The sequence below is a fragment of the Nycticebus coucang genome, chromosome 8 (assembly GCF_027406575.1).
Source record: "Nycticebus coucang isolate mNycCou1 chromosome 8, mNycCou1.pri, whole genome shotgun sequence".
In the NCBI taxonomy this organism is placed as follows: Eukaryota; Metazoa; Chordata; class Mammalia; order Primates; family Lorisidae; genus Nycticebus; species Nycticebus coucang.
Genome location: NC_069787.1, coordinates 94,888,446 through 94,909,436, shown reverse-complemented (window position 1 = coordinate 94,909,436; position 20,991 = coordinate 94,888,446). Strand labels below are relative to the sequence as shown.

The window sequence follows — 20,991 nt, the reverse complement described above, 5'->3', positions numbered from 1 at the left end:
CACCCTCCTTACCAGCTGAGTGCTCTTAAGAAAATTACCTAGCAACTCAGGCTCAGGTTCTTTATCTGTAAAGTGAGGACAAAAGCACCAAGCTCCCACCTGTGGGGAATCTAATAATGAATCAGCATGTAAGTTAAGAACTTTCGACAGTGAAATAAGCCAAACGCAAAAATAATTATGGAGGCCAGGTGTGGTGGCTCATGCCTATAATTCTAGCACTCTGGGAGGCCAGGTGAATTGCTTTAACTCAAAGCGTTCCAGACCAGCCCAAGCAAGAATAAGACCCCGTCTCTACTAAAAATAAAAATAAATTTTTTTTAAACTGGCAAGAGGATTGCCTGAGCCCAAGAGTTTGAGGTTGCTGTGAGCTGTGATGCTACGGCACTCCACCGAGAGCCACAAAATAAGACTCTTGTCTCAAAAAAAAAAAAAAAAAAAGGTGATGGTGGCCCCATATGCCAGAGGTGGCAGGTTCAAACCCAGCCCTGGCAAAAAACTGCAAAAAAAAGAAGAGGTTGGTGCTTGTGGCTCAGTGAGTAGGGCCCCAGCCCCATATACCGAGAGTGGCAGGTTCAAGCCCGACCCTGGGCAAACTACAATGAAAAAATAGCTGGGCATTGTGGCGGCTGCCTGTGGTCCCAGCTACTTGGGAGCCTCAGGTAGGAGGATCGCCTAAGCCCAAGATTTGGAGGTTGCTGTGAGCTGTGACACAACGGCACTCTACCAAGGGCAATAAAAGGGCACTCTACTCTATTAAAAAAAAAAAAATAGCTGGGCATTGTGGCAGGTGCCTGTACTCCCAGCTACTTGGGAGGTTGAGCCAAGAGAATCGCTTAAGCCCGAGAGTTTGAGGTTGCTGTAAGCTGTGACACCACCTACGGAAGGCAACAGAGTGAGACTGTCTCTCTAAAAAAAAAAAAAGAAACAGAAATAGAATAGAGGTTACTAGGAGTTGGAGGAGGAGGGGGAAATGAGTTACTGCTTTACGTTCACAGTTTCTGCCTTAGGGTGATGAAAATGTAGAAATAGGGGAATGGTTACCAAAAAAAAAAAACAACAAACCTAAACATGTACTATAGAAAGACAACCTGTGTCCACAGATTGAAATACTCAACATTGTTAAGAAAGCAATACTGCCCCCAAGCAATCTACAGATGCAATACAATCCCTACCAAAATAACAATGGCCTGGCTCGGTGCCTATGGCTCAAGCAGCTAAGGCGCCAGCCACATACACCTGAGCTGGAGGGTTCAAATCCAGCCCGGGCCACCAAACAACGACGGCTGCAACCAAAAAAAACAGCCTGACGTTGTGGCAGACACTTGTGGTCCAGCTACTTGGGCAGCGGAGGCGAGAGAATCTCTTAAACCCAGGAAATGGAGGTTGCTGTGAACTGTGATGCCACCGCACTCTACCCAGGGTGACAGTTTGAGGCTCTGTCTCAAAAAAAATAAATAAATTCCAATGGCCTTTTTTTTAAGAAATGGAAAAATTGATCCTCAAATTTGTATGGAATTTCAGGAGACCAGTTTTTAAATAGTGAAGAAAGGAACATGTGTCTCAATGCCCATAGCACAGTGGTTATGGCATGGGCCACATGCACCGAGGGAGGCGGGTTCAAACCCAGTTTGGGCCAGCTAAAACAACAATGACAACTGCAACAACAACAAAAAATAGCTGGGAAAAAAAAAAATAGCCGGGCATTGTGGCAGGTGCCTGTAGTCCCAGCTACTTAGGAAGCTGAGGCAAGAGAATCGCTTAAGCCCAAGTGTTTGAGGTTGCTGTAAGCTGTGACGTCTTGGCACTCTGCCAAGGGTCATATAATGAGACTATCAAAAAAAAAAAAGAAAAGAAAGGAAAATGTTCTCAATTTTAAAATGTACTACAAAGCTACAGTTGTCAACAGTGTGGAGTGAAGTCGAGCATAATGGAAGTTCTAGACTCAGGTTGGTTACTATAATAGATCAAAGCAACCTTTAACCTGGAAAGAGGAACCATTGTAGTAAACTGTTTCAAAACTCTGAACCTGATCAGACATTTAACATCAAGAAGGTTGGTAGGTGAAGAGAAAGGCTGCTATTTGGTAAGAGAATGGTATGAATCAAGTAGTCATAATTCGGGTGGCACCCGTAGCTCAGTGGGTATGGTGCTGGCCACATACACGGGGGGCTGACAGGTTCAAACCTGGTCTGGGCCAGCTAAAACAACAATGACAACTGCAACAACAAAAAAATAGCCGGGCAATAGCTGGGCATTGTGGTGGGCACCTGTAGTCCCAGTTACTTGGGAGGCTGAGGCAAGTGAATCGCTTAAGCCCAGGAGATTGAGGTTGCTGTGAGCTGTGACGCCACAGCACTGTACCGATGGCAACATAGTCAGACTCTGTCTCAAAAAAAAAAACAAAACAAAACTGGGCATTGTGGCAGGTGCCTGTAGTCTCAGCTACTTGGGAGGCTGAGGCAAGAGAATCACTTAAGTTTGAGGTTGCTGTGGGTTGTGACACCACAGTAGTCTACCCAGGGCGACAGCTTGAGACTTTGTCTTTAAAAAAAAAAAAAAGTAGTTGTAATTTCCATTCCTTAGCCTCACCACAGTCAGCAACCCGAGTTCCAAAAGCACTTGACTGGTACCAGGGCAGGCAGTGGAGATCCTACCCTTCAAAAATTTAGAATTATGCACTTTGGTGGGGAGGTACCCCGAGATGCTTGCCTTGGTTTTAGCCCTTTTGTATATAGTACCTGGACTGCTTTCCCCCCACCTACTCCCATAGTCCCTATCTCCCTCCTGGGCATCTTTCAGAAGATTTAGAGAGCCCATGACTTTTTTTTAAGCCAGAAAAAAGTCTTTGTCAGGTCACTCACTAGCTGACTGCAGATAACAACAGAAATTTCTGTGACAACATGTAAGGAACACTGTGTAATAAATAGTTTGGAAAAAAATCATAAATAGGTGACTCCAGCCCTCAACAAAATTTAGCAATCTCTGAGGAATGGGAGAATAAGATTTCCAGAATTACCATAAGAATATACTTAAAATATTCAGTTCTCTCCCCCTTTTTTGTTTTTAGACAGAGTCTCCCTCTGTTGCCCCAGGATGCAGTGCCATGGCCTTAGCCTAGCTCAAAGTAACCTCAAATTCCTGGGTTTGAGCCATTTTCCTGCTGTAGCCTGAATAGCTAGGACTGTGGGTGTACCCACCACACCCGGCTACTTTTCTTTTTTTCTTTTCTTTTTTTTTAATTTTTTTGTTTTTTGCAGTTTTTGGCTGGGGCTGGGCTTGAACCCGCCACCTCCAGCATATCGGGCCAGCACCCTACTCCTTTGAGCCACAGGTGCCGACCCTACTTTTCATTTTTTAGAGATAGGTTCTCACTATGTTGTTTAAGCTGGTGTTGAACTCCTGGCCTCAAGCTATCCTCCCCACTTGGCTTCCCAAAGTGCTAGGATTTCAGGCTTGAACCACCATGCCCAGCCCCAACCACTTTCTAATATAGCATCAATGAACAACTGGAATTAAAAATTAAAGACACAATGCCATTTACATTAGCACCAAAAAAAATTTAGGTGTAAATCTATGCCTAAAATATATAAAAGATCTATGTGAAGGAAACTATAAATCTCTGATAAAAGAAATTAAAGAAGATCGGGGCAGCGCCTGTGGCTCAGTGGATAAGGCACCGGCCCCATATGCCAAGGGTGACAGGTTTGAACCCAGCCCTGGCCAAACTGCAATGAAAAAATAGCTGGGCATTGTGGCAGGTGCCTGTAGTCCCAATACTCAGGAGGCTGAGGCAAGAGAATCACCTACACCCAGGAGCTGGAAGTTGCTGTGAGCTGTCATGCCACGGCATTCTACCGAAGGCAACAAAGTGAGACTTTATCTCTTAAAAAAAAAAAAAAGAAAAGAAGAGCGGCACCTGTGGCTCAATGAGTAGGGCACCGGCCCCATATGCCGAGGGTAGCGGGTTCAAACCCAGCCCCGGCCAAACTGCAACAAAAAAATAGCCGGGCGTTGGGCGGGCGCCTGTCGTCCCAGCTACTCGGGAGGCTGAGGCAGGAGAATCGCTTAAGCCCAGGAGTTGGAGGTTGCTGTGAGCTGTGTGATGCCATGGCACTCTACCGAGGGCAATAAAGTGAAACTCTGTCTCTACAAAAAAAAAAAGACAGTCTTGGGGGCGGTGCCTGTGGCTCAAAGGGGTGGGGCGCCAACCCCATATGCTGGAAGTGGTGGGTTCAAACCCAGCCCGGGCCAAAAACTTCAAAAAAAAAGAAAGACAGTTTTGGGTGGCACCTATGGTTCAGTGGGTAGGGTGCAGGCCCGATATACCGAGGGTGTCAGGTTTGAACCCGGCCCCTGCCAAACTGCCACAAAAAAATAGCCGGGCATTGTGGTCCCAGCTACTCTGTAGGCTGAGGCAAGAGAATCGCCTAAGCCCAGGAGCTGGAGGTTGCTGTGAGTTGTGTGATACCACGGCACTCTATGGAGGGTAATAAAGTGAGAGTCTGTCTTTTTTTTGTGTGTGTGTGTGTGTGTGTGAGACTCTGTCTTTACAGAAAAAGAGCTGGTGGGTTCAAATTCAGCCCGGACCTGCCAAATAACAATGACAACTATAAAAGTAGTAGCCAAAAAATAGCTGGGCATGTGGCGGGCACCTGTAGTCCCAGCTACTTGGGAGACCGAGGCAAGAGAATCACTTGAGCCCAAGAGTTGGAGGTTGCTGTGAGCTGTGATGCCATAGCACTCTACCCAGTGCAACAGCTTGAGGCTCTGTCTCAAAATAAAATAAATTTCTTATAGAATTTCAAATAGTCAAAATAATCTGGAAAAAGAAGAGCAAAATTAGTGGACTTATAAACCTGGATCCAAAATCTGGCACCAAGTTAAAAGGCAAGATGCCAGGTGCAAATGACTACTGATATTGCAAATGGCCCTGCTCCTAGTGAACCTCTATGAACAGTTTTCTGCTCTGATGGTTGTGAATCTGACCAAGGCAGATTGCTCAGGTGTGAAGGTATGAATAAAGAAAAGTAAATTCATACCTCATGCTAGGAAGAAAAATGTAAATTCCAGGGACCCCTGCATCTGGGAGAGTGCCCTGGCCAGAAAGGGAGACAAGAGCCTGAAAACTCTCTGGACTCCAAAGGCAGTGGGTTGCCTGGAGATTCACATGAGACACAAGAGTAGTCAACAGCCACAAAAAGCCATCAGGGATTGCTTCAATTCCAGAACCTCATGCCTGTAATCCTAGTACTCTGGGAAGCTGAGGTGGGAGTATCACTTGAGCTCAAGAGTTCTAGACTAACCTGAGCAAGAGCCAGACTCCATCACTACTAAAAATGGAAAAATTAGCTGGGCATTGTGGTGGTCACCTGTAGTCCCAATTATCAAAGAGGCTGAGGCAAGAGGATCACTTGAACCTAGGAGTTTGCGATTGCTGTGGTTTAGGTTGACCCCCCTATCTAGGACAACAGAGTGAGACTGTCTCAAAAAAAAAAAAAAAAAACAACCTACCTCAAACCAACAATATATAGATATATAGACTAGAGACCACAGGAATAAATCCTGACATACATGGCCAATTGATTTTCAACAAGTACAACAAGACTATTCAATGGGGAAAAGACAGTCATTTCAACAAATGATGCTGGGAAAACTGAATATCCACATGCAAAGGATTAAGTTGACCCCTCCCTTATACTATATACAAAAATTAAATCAAAATGGATCAAAGACTTCAACTTAAGAGCTAAAGCTATTAGCCTCTTAGCAGAAAACACAGGAAAAATTTCATGATTTTGGATTTGGCAATGATTTTTTTTAACTATTTCTGAAACTACAGGGCCAGGTGCCGTGGCTCATGCCTGTAATCCCAGCACTTAGGAGGCTGAGGTGGGCAAATCACCTGAGCTCAGGTTCAAGATCAGTCTGAGCCAGAGTGAGACCTTGTCTCTAAAAATAACCAGGAATTGTGGCAGGCGCCTATAGTCCTAGCTACTCAGGAGGCTGAGAGCTGTGATGCCACAGCACTCTCCCAAGGGCAACAAAATGAAACTCTGTCTCAAATAAAGAAATGTACAGATAGCAGAAGAAATAAGTAGATAAATTAGACTTTTTCAAATTTAAAAGCTTTTTTGCATCAGAGAAGACTATCAAGAGAATGTAAAGACAACCAACTGAATGGAAGAAAACATATAACTGATGGGGGATCAATATTCAGAATGTATTAACAACAAATCCCAATTCAAAAATGGTCAAAGGACTTGAATAAACATTTCTCCAAAGAAAGTATATAAATTACCAGTAAACACATGAAAAAAGCTCCATGTCATTAGAGAAATGCAAATCAGAACTGCAATGAGATCCCACTTCACAACCACCAGGATAGCTATTATCAAAAAGATAAAAAAAAAAAAAAAAAAGCATGCTTGGGCATAGTGGCTCATGCCTATAATCCTAGCACTCTGGGAGACTGGGTGGGTGGCTCACCCAAGCTCAGGAATTTGTGATCAGCCTGAGCAAAGTGAGACCCGGTCTCTACTAAGAATAGAAAAACTAGCCAGGTGTCATGGTGGGCGCCTGTAGTACCAGCTACTGGGGAGGCCAAGGCAAAAGGATGGCTCGAACCCAGGAGTTTGAGGTTGCTGTGAGCTATGATGCTACCGCACTCTATCCTGGGTGACACAGTGAGGCTTTCAAAAAAATAAATAAAATGTGGAAAACAGTTTGGTGATCCCTCTAAAAGTTAAACACAATTACCATATGATCCAGCAACTCTATTTCTAGAATTACAGCCCTCAAAATTGAAAATAGGTACTTAAGTATTTAACAATAGCCAAAGGTGAAAACAACCTAGATGTCCGCCAACAGATGAATGGATAGCAAATTGCAGTATATAAATACTATATATATTTGGACTATTATTCAGCCATAAAAAGGAATAAAATATTGATATAGGCTACAACTTCAGAGAACCTCAAAATACGGTAAGTGGAAGAAAGCAGACACAAAACGTTGCATTTTGTATGATTCCTTTTATATGAGATATCCAAAATAGGCAGATCCCTAGAGACAGAAAGCATATTAGAGTTTGCTAGTGGATCACACTGGGGGTGAGGGATGTGTGGCAATTACTCAATGTGTTTGGGGTGTTCTGGGGTGATGACAAATTTTGAAACTGGAGGGAGGTGATGGTCATTGTGGATACACGAAATGCCACTGAATTGTACATTTTATTTTTATTTATGTTTATTTTTTGAGAGAGAGTCTCAAGCTGTCACCCTGGGTAGAGTGCCATGGCGTTACAGCTCACAGCTATCTCCAATTCTTGGGCTTGAGCGATTCTCTTGCCTCAAGTAGCTGGGACTACAGGCGCCCACCACAACACCAGGCTGTTTTTTTGTAGTTGCGGTTGTCATTGTTGTTTTGGTTGGTCCAGGCCAAGTTTGAACCCGCCAGCCTCAGTGTTTGTGGCCGGTGCCCTACTCACTGAGCTACAGGTGCCACCCAGAATTGTACATTTTAAAATGATTATGTTATATTAATTTCTCCTCAATTAACAAAAAAGAACTTAATGACTGGGCCAGGCATGGTGGCTCATGCCTGTAATCACAGCACTCTGGGAGGCTGAGGTGAAAGAATTGCCTAAACTCACGAGTTCCAGACCAGCCTGAACTAGGGCGAGACCCCATCTCTAAAAATAACCAGGCATTGTGGCAGGTGCCTGTAGTCCCAGCTACTCGGGAGGCTGAGGGAAGAGAATCATTTAAGCCCAAAAGTTTGAGGTTGCTGTGAGCTGTGACACCACAGCACTCTACCAAGGATGACATGGTGAGACTCTCTCAAAAAAAAAAAAATTCGGGGCGGTGCCCGTGGCTCAGTGAGTAGGGCAATGGCCCCATATACTAAGAGTGGTGGGTTTGAACCCAGCCCCAGCCAAACTGCAACAAAAAAATAGCCAGCTGCAACCAAAAAATAGCCAGGCGTTGTGGCAGACGCCTGTAATTCCAGCTACTTGGGAGGTGGAGGCAGGAGAATCACTTGAGCCCAGGAGTTGGAGGTTGCTGCGAGCTGTGATGCCACAGCACTCTACCCAGGGCGACAGCTTGAGGCTCTGTCTCAAAAAAGAAAAAAATCCTTGGAGGCTGAGGCAAGAGAATCACCTAAGCCCAGGAGCTGGAGGTTGCTGTGAGCTGTATGACGCCACAGCACTCTACTGAGGTTGACAAAGTGAGACTCTGTCTCAAAAAAAAAAAAAATATCTAGGCATTGTGGTGGGCACCTGTCTTAGCTACTCAGGATCACTTGAGCCCAAGAGTTTGAGGTTGCTATGAGCCATGACACCAGGGCAATCTATTGAGGGTGACGAAGTGAGACTCTATCTCAAAAAAAGAAAAAAAAAATTATTTCAAAATAAAGATTGAAAAGAAAAGTAAAGACATGCAGTTGTGGCTCCCCTATACCTCCCACCCTATGGTCTAACATTCAGTGACTGATCACCTCTCAAAGTCCTGGGACTTATCCCAGATGATAGCTCTCAATCAGCCCACCCAGGGCTGGCATCTGTTCTGGTCTGGAGGCGGGACCAGGGGTGGCTCAGAATTTAGTTTCACTTTTGCTTTCTCCCCGAAATGACAGGGGAACCAGAAAGAAAACTGTGAGCTGTTTCTCACTCCTATAACCTTGGTGCCTGTTTGCACTAGCCACAGCGGGGCACTGACCCTTGCTGTGACCACGTCCCAAACACAGACACTATCTATAAGCTCTGCAGCCTGCTATTCAGCCCCAGACTGGAGGATGGATATCCTGGAGACTTCCAAGCTGCTGGATGAGGAACTATATTCAAGACAGCTGTGAGGCCTGAGGTGGGGTAGAGAGTAGGGTGGCCTTGAGATCTCCAATCTATAACTACATGCCCTCCTACGTCCCATCCACAGGTATGTGTTGGGCTTACCTGCCATGCAGAGAATTCAGGAAGCCAAGGTCTTGCTGTCAGGCCTACAGGGTTTGGGGGCTGAGGTAGCCAAGAACTTGGTCCTGATGGGCGTGGGCAGCCTCACTCTGCATGATCCCAACCCCACCTGCTGGTCTGACCTGGCTGCACAGGTAAGTGCCCTTGGGGGCTATGGGCTTCCAAACCAGGGTGGAGGCAAGGCCCAAGAAGAATCTCTTTGCTTAAGCTGTACTGGTTTTCTCCCTAGTTTTTCCTCTCAGAGCAGGATTTGGGAAGAAGTAGGGCTGAAGCTTCTCAAGAGCGCTTGGCTCAGCTCAACAGAGCTGTCCAGGTCTTTGTGCACACAGGTGACATCACTGAGGACTTGCTGTTGGACTTCCAGGTAGGCCCAATCCCCCTGTCTAGCCTTCAATAGGGAAAGCTGGGAAGTGGTTCTGCTGATCATGATGTCCACCTAGGTGGTAGTGCTGACTGCCTCAAAGCTGGAGGAACAGCTAAGGGTGGGCACCTTTTGCCATAAGCATGGAGTCTACTTTTTGGTGACTAATACCTGGGGCCTTGTGGGGTAAGTGAGACTGCCTGCCCAAGCTATCACATTACAGCCAGCAATTGGTCACAGTGCTGTCCCCAGCTCCAGGCTTGCCCCTCCAATTCCACCTCAGGCCTTCAGCATTCCCTCCTCATTCTGGTTCCCAGTCCCATCCTCTGGTTCCCCTATTGTACATTCCAGACCTGCTTCAGTAACCCTCTCAAACTCTAGTTCCCAAGCCTTTAACACTAGCATTCCTTTCCCAAGTCTGGCCCTCTGAGCCTGACCTAGGGTCCCCTACCTTTAACTGCAACCTGTGAGCCACCTCACCCTACCTCACCCCAGGCAGTTGTTCTGTGACTTTGGTGAGGACTTCACTGTGCAGGACCCCACAGAGGCAGAACCTTTGACAGCTGCCATCCAGCACATATCCCAGGTGGGTGCTGAGCTGTGGGCAGTCACCTGCTGAAGGCAGGTAACAGGCACCCCTGAGCCAAGCCACTTCTCTACCCAGGGCTCTCCTGGCATTCTCACATTGAGGAGAGAGACCAATACCCACAAATTCCATGATGAGGACTGGGTGACTTTCTCAGGCATCGAGGGCATGATTGAACTCAATGGCTGTGCCCCCCGGTCCATCCATGTACGGAGTAAGTCAATCCCATTCTATCTTCAAGCTCAGTGGCCAAGTTTCTGTGGGGTCTGAATGCAGCCTAGTTCTTAGGGATAGATTCTCCTTCAATCTTCCTCAGAGTACAGCAAGGTCTGGGACACAGATGCAAGATAGGATGGGGTGTGGAAATTACTCAGGTTCAGGGGTCATGCTGACTAGGCTGGATCTTCCCCAGAGGATGGGTCCCTGGAGATTGGGGACACAACAACTTTCTCTTGTTACTTGCGTGGTGGGACTGTCACTGAAGTCAAGAGACCCAAGACTGTGAGACATGTGAGTGCAAGTGCATCTGAGGTGAGGGAGCTTGGGTGCCCTGAGGGGCCCACAAGTGTTCTGGACCTGACCCTGAGCCAATTGTCCCTGTAGGAGCCCCTGGACACCGCCCTGCTGCAGCCCCGTGTGGTGGCCCAGGGTGCCCAGGTAGTCCACCGTGCCCACTGCCTGCATCAGGCCTTCCGTGCACTGCATATGTTTCAGCACCTCAATGGCCGACCACCCAAGCCCTGGGATTCTGTGAGTGACCCTGTTGCCCCCACCTCCACCCTCTGTCTTATTGAGGTTTCACTTGTCAGATGACAATGACCATTCGCAGATCCAAGTTTGAATCCCAGAGGAAGTTTTCCCAGTCATCAAGAGGAGATAAAAAACACTATCTCTAGACTACAGGCTGGTTCCATGGAAGTGCCAGGAATGCATTATGGGGATCCCTACTACATCCTAACCTCTCAGATTGGTGATGGAAGCTACACTCAGATCGGCAAAGCCTCCAGGGCTGCTGTTGGTCCAGGCATTTCTAGGGGTGCTGCACAGGCTGGAAATGAAGCCAGGCCTTCCTCTTCAGGCTTCTGCTTCCCCTTCTGTGGAACAGGATGGATAGCTGCCTGAAGGATTGGAGTGGGAGTTGGTCCTCAGGCTGAGGTCACTATGCCTACAGAATCCCACCCCACAGGTTGATGCAGAGATAGTGGTACGCCTGGCCCAGGACCTGGAACCAATAAAGGGGACAGAGGAACAGCCACTGGATGAAGTCTTGGTGCGGACGTTTGCCCTGACTAGTTCTGGTGTCTTGAGTCCCATGGCAGCCATGATGGGTGCAGTGGCTGCCCAGGAAGTGCTGAAGGTACTTGATGGGGGTGGAGGATGACTCAGAATTTGTCAAGGTCAGAGTATGTGCTAGAGGGCATCCAGTACCACACAGTCACCCTAGAACAGTGGTTCTCAACCTTCGTAATGCCATGGCCCTTTAATATAGTTCCTGTGGGTCGCAACCCACAGGTTGAGAACTGCTGCCCTAGAGGCTTCACCAATGTGCGTATAACCTCTAGCTAGGGTCTGAGGGGTTAAAATTGACAGGAGGGCAGGGTGTGGTGGCTCATGCCTGTAATCCTAACACTCTGGGAGGCCAAGGAGGATGGATTGCTTGAGCTCACGGGTTCGAGATTAGCCTAAGCCAGAGCAAGACCCCTGTCTCTACTGGAAAAAAAAAAAAAAAACTGAGGCGAGAGGATCGCTTGAGCCAAAGAGTTGGAGGTTGCTGTGAGCTATGGTGACGCCATGGCAGTCTACCCAGAGCAACAGCTTGAGACTCTGTCTCAAAAAAAAAAAAGAATTGCCAGGAGGGCCAGCACAGTGGCTCATGCCTGTAATCCTAGCACTCTGAGAGCCTGAGGCAGATGCTTTGCTTGAGCTCACGTGTTTGAGACCAGCCTGAGCCAAAAGTGAGACCCTGTCTCTACTACAAACAGAAAAATTGAGGCAAGAGGATCACTTGAGCCCAAGAGTTGTAGGTTGCTATGAGCTATGATGCTAAAGCACTCTACCCAGGGGGATAGTTTAGTTTAAGACGCTGTCTCAAAAAAAAAAAAGAATTGGCAGGAGGAGGGGGTCCTGTAATCCTAGCACCCTGGGAGGCTGAGGCGAGTGGATTGCCTGAGCTCACAGGCTGGAGACCAGCCTGAGCCAGAGTGAGATCCTGTCTCTAAAAATAGCCAGGTGTTGTGGCAGGTGCCTGTAGTCCTGCTACTTGGGAGGGTGAGGCAAGAGAATTGCTTGAGCCCAAGAGTTTGAGGTTGCTGTTAGCGATGATGCAACAGCACTGGACAAAGTGAGACTCTGTCTACAAAAAAAAAAAAAAAGAATTGGCAGGAATCTCTAGCCTGAAGTGCCACCCCTAGGCAATCTCCAGGAAGTTCATGCCTTTGGACCAGTGGCTGTACTTTGATGCCCTCGACTGTCTTCCAGAAGATGGGGAGCTCCTTCAGAATCCTGAGGACTATACTCCGGTGAGAGCTTGGTGTGGGATTGCAAACCTTGTCCAAAATCAAGGCTAGGGAAGAAACATGGGGAATGGTCCTGAGGTCCTGATGCAGAAAACTCAATGTAAGAAGGAGATTCAGGCCAGTACTCATCACTGACCCCATCTGTGTCCCTAGAGAGACTGCCGCTATGATGGGCAAATTGCAGTGTTTGGGGCTGGTTTTCAGGAGAAACTGAGCTGTCAGCACTACCTGCTGGTGAGTTGTGGGGTGAGGTAGGGAGTGCCTTTGGGAGGTCTGGACAAGGCCCTCTGGCTAAGGCTGCTCTTGCCAACAGGTGGGTGCTGGTGCCATTGGCTGTGAACTGCTCAAAGCTTTTGCCCTAATGGGCCTTGGGGCTGGAGGCAGTGGAGCGTTAACTGTTGCTGACATGGACCATGTAGAGCACTCCAACCTCAGCCGACAGTTCCTCTTCAGGACCCAGGATATTGGTGTAAGTCCTGGCACTCCCCACACCCTTGCATCCCAAATCATTCTCTCATATAGCTCCCCCACCCAATATCTTCCTTCCTTCTTCCTAGAGGCCCAAGGCAGAGGTGGCTGCAGCAGCTGCTCAGGTTCTGAACCCAGACTTAAAGGTAACCGCACTTACCCACCCACTGAATCCCACTACAGAGCACATCTATGGGGACAACTTCTTCTACCAGGTGGATGGCGTGGCTGCTGCCCTGGATAGTTTCCAGGCCCGTGAGTGCTCAATTTTGCAGCTCAGCCCCTTACCTAAGACTGTGCCAGCTCCATTTCTGACCCTCTGCCCCCTTCTAGGGCACTATGTAGCTGCTCGCTGTACCCACTATCTGAAGCCACTGCTGGAGGCAGGCACACAGGGTACCTGGGGCAGTGCTTCAGTGTTCGTGCCACATGTGACTGAGGGCTACAGTGCCCCTGCTTCAGCTGTAGCTTCTGAGGATGCCTCCCACCCTCTCTGTACTGTGCGGCACTTCCCCACCACAGTCGAGCATACTCTAAAGGTGGGAAGCACCCTGAAGACCCCCACTCCACCCAGGTCAGCCCTCAGCTTGTAGACATCTTCTCCACCTGATATCTCATTGTTCCTCCCTCCTCCATAGTGGGCTCGGGATGAGTTTGAGGGACTCTTCCGACTGTCTGCAGAGACCATCAATCGCTACCAACAGTAAGGCCATCGACAGAGGTAGATGGGAGTCCAGGGCTCCCAGCACAAGAGTCTATGAGGCTGGCCCGATGTGGTGGTTCAGGCCTATATTCCCAGCACTCTGGGAGGCTGAGGAGAGTGGGTTGCCTGAGTTCATAGGTTCGATACCAGCCTGAGCCAGAGTGAGATCCCGTCTCTAAAAATAGCCGGGTGTTGTAGTGGGCAAATGTAGTCCCAGCAACTAGGGAGGCTGAGGGAAGAGAATCACTTGAGCCCAAGGGTTAGAGGTTGCTGTGAGCTATGACGCCACAGTACTCTTCTAAGGGTGACAAAGTGAGACTCTGTCTCAAAAAAAAAAAAAAAAAAAGAATCTATGGAACTTAGGCCAGGCCAGCAGCTCGTACCTATAATCCTAGTACTCTGGGAGGTTGAGGTGGGTGGGTAAATTGCTTGAATTCAGGAGTTCAAGACCAGCCTGAGCAAAAGTAGGACTACATCTCTACTAAAACTAGAAAAACTGAGGCAAGAGGATTGTTTGAGCCCAAGAGTTGGAGGTTGCTATGAGCTATGATGATTCCATGGCACATGGCACTCTACTGAAGGTGACAGTGTGAGACTTTGTCTCAAAATAGAAAAAAAAAAGAGTCTGTGGGGCTTAGTCTCAAACTTCTTCCTCTCTTTGCAGGGGATTCACTTCCCTGGCAGATATGAATGGGCCACAGACATTGACCTTACTGCAGCCAGTGCTGGGAGTCCTGAGAGCACGTCCACAGAGCTGGCAAGACTGTGTAGTGTGGGCTTTTGGCCACTGGCAACTACGATTCCATTATGGCATCAAACAGCTCCTGAGGCACTTTCCACCCGATAAAGTAAGTCGCTAGGGTTTGGGAGGCTGAGGGCTCAGGAGGAAACTCAGAGCCCAGCAGCCTCTATTTCTCTAGGTGCTTGAGGATGGAACTCCCTTCTGGTTTGGTCTCAAACAGTGTCCCCACCCCCTGGAGTTTGACATCAGCCAAGTGAGTGGGTTCCCTGGGGAATACCAAGAGCATTAGGAGGCATCTAATGTGGTGGTGGGCACCTGTAGTGATGCACAGATGCTGACAGAGAGCCACGTTTCTGCACATGTGGGTGTCCATATGTAAGGCAGAAGCAGGCACTTAAACAGATCCACAAACAGACAGTGGCCCTCACCCCATGCACCTGTACATGCTCACTGACATACATGCATCTGCTTCTGCTCTTGGTCTGGTTTCAGGACACACACCTCCTCTATGTGCTGGCGGCTGCCAACCTATATGCCCAGATGCATGGGCTGCCTGGCTCACAAGACCAGACTACACTCAGGGAGATGCTGAAGCTGCTGCCACAGCCTGACTCTCAGCACCTGGCCTCCATCTTCACCAGTAACCTAGAGCTGGCTTTGGCTTCTGCAGAGTCTGGTGAGACCCCTGCCCCTAGTCCCACATGCTGCTAATCAAAGGCCTATTCTTGCCCTATCCTTAGCCTGTGCTGCTGAAGGAAAATAGGGCCTGAAGACCTTCAGCCAATCAGCTACCTCTCAGTCCCTCTGACCTTGCTTCTCAGTATATTTAGGCCCATCGTCTGGTCCCTCAGTAGGCTTTTTCTCTCCTGCCTATCCCAAGTCTCAGTTCTCTTGGGAGATGCTCAGCCAAATAAGCAAATAAATAATAAAATCCACTGGGTTTTGGGGAGTAGATAGCTATGGCCCCCAGACAGAGTCATATAAATGTACATGCATGTGTGTACACCCAAGCATACACACATGGGGGAAGACTGAGACTGCTAGGGAGGAAATGGAAGCATTAATTAAGGGGGCTTCTTGATTTGATCCAGGAGTATTAAGTGGGGTGGGTGTAGTGGCTCCTAGCAGTCTGAGAGGCTGAGGATCACTTGAGCTCAGGAGTTTGAGATCAACCTGAACAAGAGCAAGACTCCATCCTTACTAAAAATGGAAAACATTACCCAGGCATGGTGGCCTGCACCTGTAGTCTCAGCTACTTGGGAGCCTAAGGTAGGAAGATCCCTTGAGCCCAGGAGTTTGAGGTTGCAGTGAGCTATGATGACTCACTGCACTCTAACTGGGGTGACAGAGGGAGGCTCTGTCTCTAAATAAATAAATACATACATACATAAAAGTAGTAAGTAGGGTGGTGCCTATGGCTCTAAGGAGTAGGGCGCCAGCCCCATATGCCAGAGGTGGCGGGTTCAAACCCAGACCTGGCCAAAAACTGCAAAAAAAGAAAAGTAGTAACTAATAGGATTGGCAGAAATCAAGAATAGGGGCCAGGTGCAGTGGCTTACACCTGTAATCCTAGCACTCTGAGAGCCCAAGGCGGGTGGATTGTTTGAGCTCACGAGTTTGAGAACAGCCTGAGCAAAAGCAAGACCCTGTCTCTACTAAAAACAGAAAAACTGAGGCAAGAGGATCGCTTGAGTCTGAGTTGGAAGTTGCTGTGAGCTATGACACCATGACACTACCCAGGGGGACAACTTGAGACTCTGTCTCAAAAAAAAAAAAAAGAAATCAAGAATAGGTAATAGGGTTCTCTCCCCTCCTCTCTCTTTTCTCTCTCTCTCTTTTCTCCCCTCTGTCTCTTCTTTTCTCTCCTCCTTGGTGCTGCTCTGCAGCATCCCTCCCTCATCAATAAAAACCTTTCATATAAAAAAAAAAAAAAGAGGGCGGCGCCTGTGGCTCAGTGAGTAGGGCGCTGGCCCCATATGCCGAGGGTGGCGGGTTCAAACCCAGCCCCGGCCAAACTGCAACAACAAAAAAAATAGCCGGGCATTGTAGCTGGCGCCTGTAGTCCCAGCTGCTCGGGAGGCTGAGGCAAGAGAATCGCGTAAGCCCAAGAGTTAGAGGTTGCTGTGAGCCGTGTGACGCCACGGCACTCTACCCAAGGGCAGTACAGTGAAACTCTGTCTCTACAAAAAAAAAAAAAAAAAAAGAATAGGTAATAGGCTCCTGGAAGAATACAGGAGACAGGGCCTAAGAACTGTCCCAATATGCCTTCTCCCCTGACAGGCCCTGAGCAGATGAAGGAACTACATAATGTCCTGGAAGTTTGGAGCATAGGCTCTCTCCTGAAGCCTCTGATATTTGAAAAGGTGAGGATAGGGCTGAGGTGAGTGGGTTGCCTGAGCTCACAGGGAGCAGCCTGAGCCAGAATGAGACCCCACCTCTAAAAATAGCCAGGCATTGTGGTGGGTGCCTGTAGTCCCAGCTGCTTGGGAGGCTGAGGCAAGAGAATCACTTGAGCCCAATAGTTTGAGGTTGCTACGAACTATGATGCCATGGCACTCTACTGAGGGTGACAAAGTGAGACTCTGTCTCCAAAAAAATAAAATAATAACTGGGCATTGTGGCAGGAGCCTGTAGCCCCAGCTACTCAGGAGGCCGAAGCAAGAGAATCTCTTGAACCCAAGAATTTGAGGTTGCTATGAGCTGTAACACCATGGCACTCTACCAAGTGTGTCAAAGTAAGACTCTGTCTTAAAAAAAAAAAAGAAAAGGCAGTGCCTGTAGCTCAGTGGGTGGGGCGCTGGCCACATATACCCAGGCTAGCCAGTTAGAACCCAGCCTGGGGCGGCGCCTGTGGCTCAGTGAGTAGGGCGCAGGCCCCATATGCCGAGGGTGGCGGGTTCGGACCCAGCCCCCGCCAAACTGCAACAGAAAAATAGCCGGGCGTTGTGGCAGGCGCCTGTAGTCCCAGCTGCTTGGGAGGCTGAGGCAAGAGAATCGCGTAAGCCCGAGAGTTAGAGGTTGCTGTGAGCCGTGTGATGCCACGGCACTCTACCCAAGGGCGGTACAGTGAGACTCTGTCTCTACAAAAAAAAAAAAAAAAAGAACCCAGCCTGGGCCAGCTAAACAACAATGACAACTGCAACAAAAAAAAAATAGCCAGGAGTTGTGGCAAGCACCTGTAGTCCCAGCTACTTAGGAGGCTGAGGCAAGAGAATTGCTTAAGCCCAAGAGTTAGAGTTTGCTGTGAGCTGTAACACCATGGCACTCTACCGAGGGGGACAAAGTGAGACTCTGTCTCAAAAAAAAAAAAAAAGAAAGAAAAAAGAAAAGGTGACAGCCCAAGTGGTAGTAAGGAGGTGTGGAGGTTGTGAGGGAAGGTGAGAAGTTTAGAGGGGAGTTTGGAGCTTTGGAGTTCTTGAGCTTGAGTTTTCCATCAGGGCCCTGGAAGCAGCTCTCCTTCCCTGAACTTTAGCTTCACTATCTGCTAAGTGAGGAGATGGTGAGCACCCATCTCACAGGACTGTGTTAAGACCAGTACACTAGCACACTGTTGGCCACAGTGAGAGGCATTGTTACAGTGTTGGGTTTTTTTGCAATTTTTGGCTGGGGCCAGGTTTGAACCTGCCACCTCCGTCATATGGGGCTGGTGCCCTACTCCTTTGAGACACAGGAGCCACCCCACTGTTGCAGTGTTAACACTACTGTGCCTTGAGTCTCACAGGATAATGACAGCAATTTCCATGTGGACTTTGTGACAGCAGCAGCCAGCCTACGATCTCAGAACTATGGAATCTCATCAGTCAGCCGTGCCCAGGTAACCCTGCCCTTTGGGGCTCAGGCCTAGAGGTGGAGGCTGAATCCTTGCTCTGCATCTTAGGCCTAGACCAAAGTTTCTGTCCTTGGCAGTGCAAGCGAATTGTGGGCCAGATTATTCCAGCCATTGTCACCACTACAACAGCTGTGGCAGGCCTGGTGGGCCTGGAACTGTATAAGGTGGTGGATAAGCCACGGCCTCTTGGTGCCTTTCGCCACAGCTACCTGCACCTGGCTGAAAACAAATTCAGCCGCTGGGTGCCTTTAGCCCCAGCCACCCACACGGTGAGTCCTTGACACCCCACCCCTATGCCCACTAGGCCTGGGTTTCCCCGAGCCTACCCAAATAGGCTCCACTCCAGCTGTGGGCTCTTACCAGGACCCTGAGTATGTGGGAGTCCTTAAGACTCTCTCCAGCTCCCTTCCTCCTATGAAGCCAGGCTGGGACCTGTCAGATACAGGAAGCAGCCATCAGCCATCCCCACCCCCCAACCCTTCACAGCCCCGGGTTGGGAGGAGCTGCCTTTAACTCATTAGTGAAGCCAGACATTCCCCACAGCTCCCTCCTTCCCAGAAGTACCCCTGAGGGGGGAGTGGTAAGGAGGGAAACTATGGCCCCAGCCCGAGAAAAAGTCTAACATACCCCTTTCTAGCTGAGTTAGACAGTAGGCTTGTCACCAGGGGTATGGGGTCTGCAGCTCTGTGGGAGTCTATGCATTCATATCACGTATATGAGTGCACTGGGGTCTGAGCATCCCTGGTGTGTGGACATGGAGGGAGCAAGTTCACACATATGTGTGCCAGATGGGAGTGCAGGGCTGTTCCTCAATGTGGGTATGTATGGATGTGCATGTGGGTACACAAGTGTGTGTTCCTGTGAGTACAGGGCTGTGAAGGCCTCTAGTGGTGTGCTCAGGCTCTACTGTAGCTGGCATTTCTTTGGGACACAGGAGAGGGGGTGAAGGGAATGCCCTCACCAGGGGAAAGAGCAGAGGTCATGGGCCAACACTGCTATTCTGTTGAGCAACCCTGGGGTCCCTTTAGACATAGCACACATAACCCCTTTGTGAGGCACCCTACCTCTAGCACACAGGCTTCCTTTGTCCTTGGAGTGGAGGGGGAGGACGGGGAGCCCCCGTCTTGCCTCTAGCCTAGTTTCTTAACCCCAGTGTGTTTTCCAGGGGACTGGCAGGGCTCCCTGTCCTGGTCTCTGGATGCCTGGCAATCACTCTTCTGTCCTCACCTCTAGGCACCAGAACCTCAAGATTTTTGAAATAGGGAAGGAAAGAAGGGTTAGGAAGAGGAGGCCTCTATGGACTGTGGCCCTGCTGGAGTCTCTGAGCAAGCAGAGCTCTAGTGGTCACTGTGCATTTTGCCCCTGAGTCCCTATGAGTAGTCCAAGGCCCTGGCAGGATGGGAGGACAGGAAGTGGCTTCCAGCTCCCAATCTTGTATCTGAGGAACAAGCAGCTTTATCAGAGATGGCAGGGGCCCTGCTCTGGCTTCCTCAGGAAGCACCACCCCCTCGGCCTTCCCCCAACACAATTGGCCAGTGTGATCTAGCATTTGTTTCCCTGTACAGGGCCCCACAGCCCCATTTCCTGTGCTGGCCCCAGCATGGGCAAGGAGAGAGCTGAGACTCTGGGCCTAGATCCCACCTTCCACCTTCCCACCCTCTGGCTCCTGCTTCCTGCTTCTAGTCCAGCTCTTCCTCTAGGAAAGGCTACTAGTAACTGGGTTAGATGTTGGGGGTGGGTGTAAGAAGTTCCTCCCTTCTTCCCATTCCCCTCCCTCCAGTTCCATCACTTGAAGTGGACCTGTTGGGACCGCCTGAAGGTTTCTGCTGGGCAGCCTGAAAGGACCCTGGAGTCACTGTTGGGCCATCTCCAGGTGTGCTCTGTACCTCCTTTGACCCCTAGTCTCAGCCCAGCCTTGCCCTGCTGGTATCTAACCTGTCTTTCTTTAGGAGGAACATGGGCTGAGGGTGAGGATGCTGTTGCATGGCCCTGCCCTGCTCTATTCAACAGGATGGTTGCCTGAAAGGCAGGCTCAGCATCTGCCCCTCAGGTGAGCCTATACCTGGCTTTAGCAAGGACCCTCCAGTACCTGGAGATTGGGGATGGGGGACATACAGCCTTTTCTCTTCTCAATCCCATCCTGGCCCCCTCACACCTTGAAGCATTCTTTTACCACATGGAGCCAGCAAATGGGCTGGGGGTGGGGCAAGGGGTGAGAACCTGAGTAAGAGCCTTCAGGAGCTGCTTGCTTGGCCAGCCCCACTGGCTTCCTCCCACCTTGCATGGCCCCCCTTTCACAGTTCACTTCCAGGGGACTCATGGCTTCCTGCCTCCTGCTCGCCCGCCAACTCCTCTTAAAATAGTTTCAGATGTTTCCTGTCTTGAGCTGCTCCTGCTCTTGGCTTGGGCTCCCTATGGTCTGACAGTGCCCGCTAGTCCTTGCCAGGCTGCCTTATGTCTGTTCACCTACCCAATCTCCCCTGAACTCCACCCCTCCCCGCACCCATCAGGATAACAGAATTGGTTCAGCGGGTGACAGGCTGGGTGCCTGAGCCTGGGCTGCGGGTGCTGGTCCTGGAGCTGAGCTGTGAGGGTGAAAAGGAGGATACTGCCTTCCCACCTCTGCACTATGAGCTGTGACAAGGCAGCCACCTCTATCAACTGGCTCAAGGAACTGAGCCCTGCATCCCAAGCCCTGAATCTTGAGCCCACAGTAGGCATTCAATAAATGCTTGTTGAAAGAAAGCATAGTGGAGAGGAGGATAATAGAACATGGGGTAATAATCCACATGGATGTGACATGGGCATAAGGCCCTCA

At 49.3% G+C, this 20,991-nt stretch overlaps 1 protein-coding gene across 6 annotated transcripts; it reads left to right on the top strand.

The window, feature by feature from the left end:
• Positions 1-8,627: 8,627 nt before the first annotated feature.
• UBA7 (ubiquitin like modifier activating enzyme 7) lies at positions 8,628-20,913 on the top strand. Of its 6 annotated transcripts, XM_053599951.1 has the most exons (25): positions 8,628-8,849; positions 8,934-9,102; positions 9,198-9,332; positions 9,409-9,515; positions 9,825-9,915; positions 9,994-10,129; positions 10,328-10,425; positions 10,519-10,665; positions 11,102-11,272; positions 11,428-11,460; positions 12,327-12,434; positions 12,585-12,665; positions 12,745-12,900; positions 12,989-13,154; positions 13,233-13,438; positions 13,538-13,602; positions 14,267-14,450; positions 14,523-14,597; positions 14,837-15,020; positions 16,625-16,707; positions 18,066-18,158; positions 18,251-18,442; positions 19,954-20,046; positions 20,123-20,223; positions 20,684-20,913. In XM_053599951.1, exons 1-25 carry the CDS (start codon positions 8,794-8,796, stop codon positions 20,811-20,813), a joined length of 3,060 nt encoding a protein of 1,019 aa, XP_053455926.1. In that variant the 5' UTR covers positions 8,628-8,793; the 3' UTR covers positions 20,814-20,913. The 6 variants fall into 6 exon arrangements, with proteins under 6 accessions (XP_053455926.1, XP_053455927.1, XP_053455928.1 ...); XM_053599952.1 differs by lacking the exon at positions 11,428-11,460; XM_053599953.1 differs by lacking the exon at positions 14,523-14,597.
• The last annotated feature ends 78 nt before the right edge of the window (positions 20,914-20,991 follow it).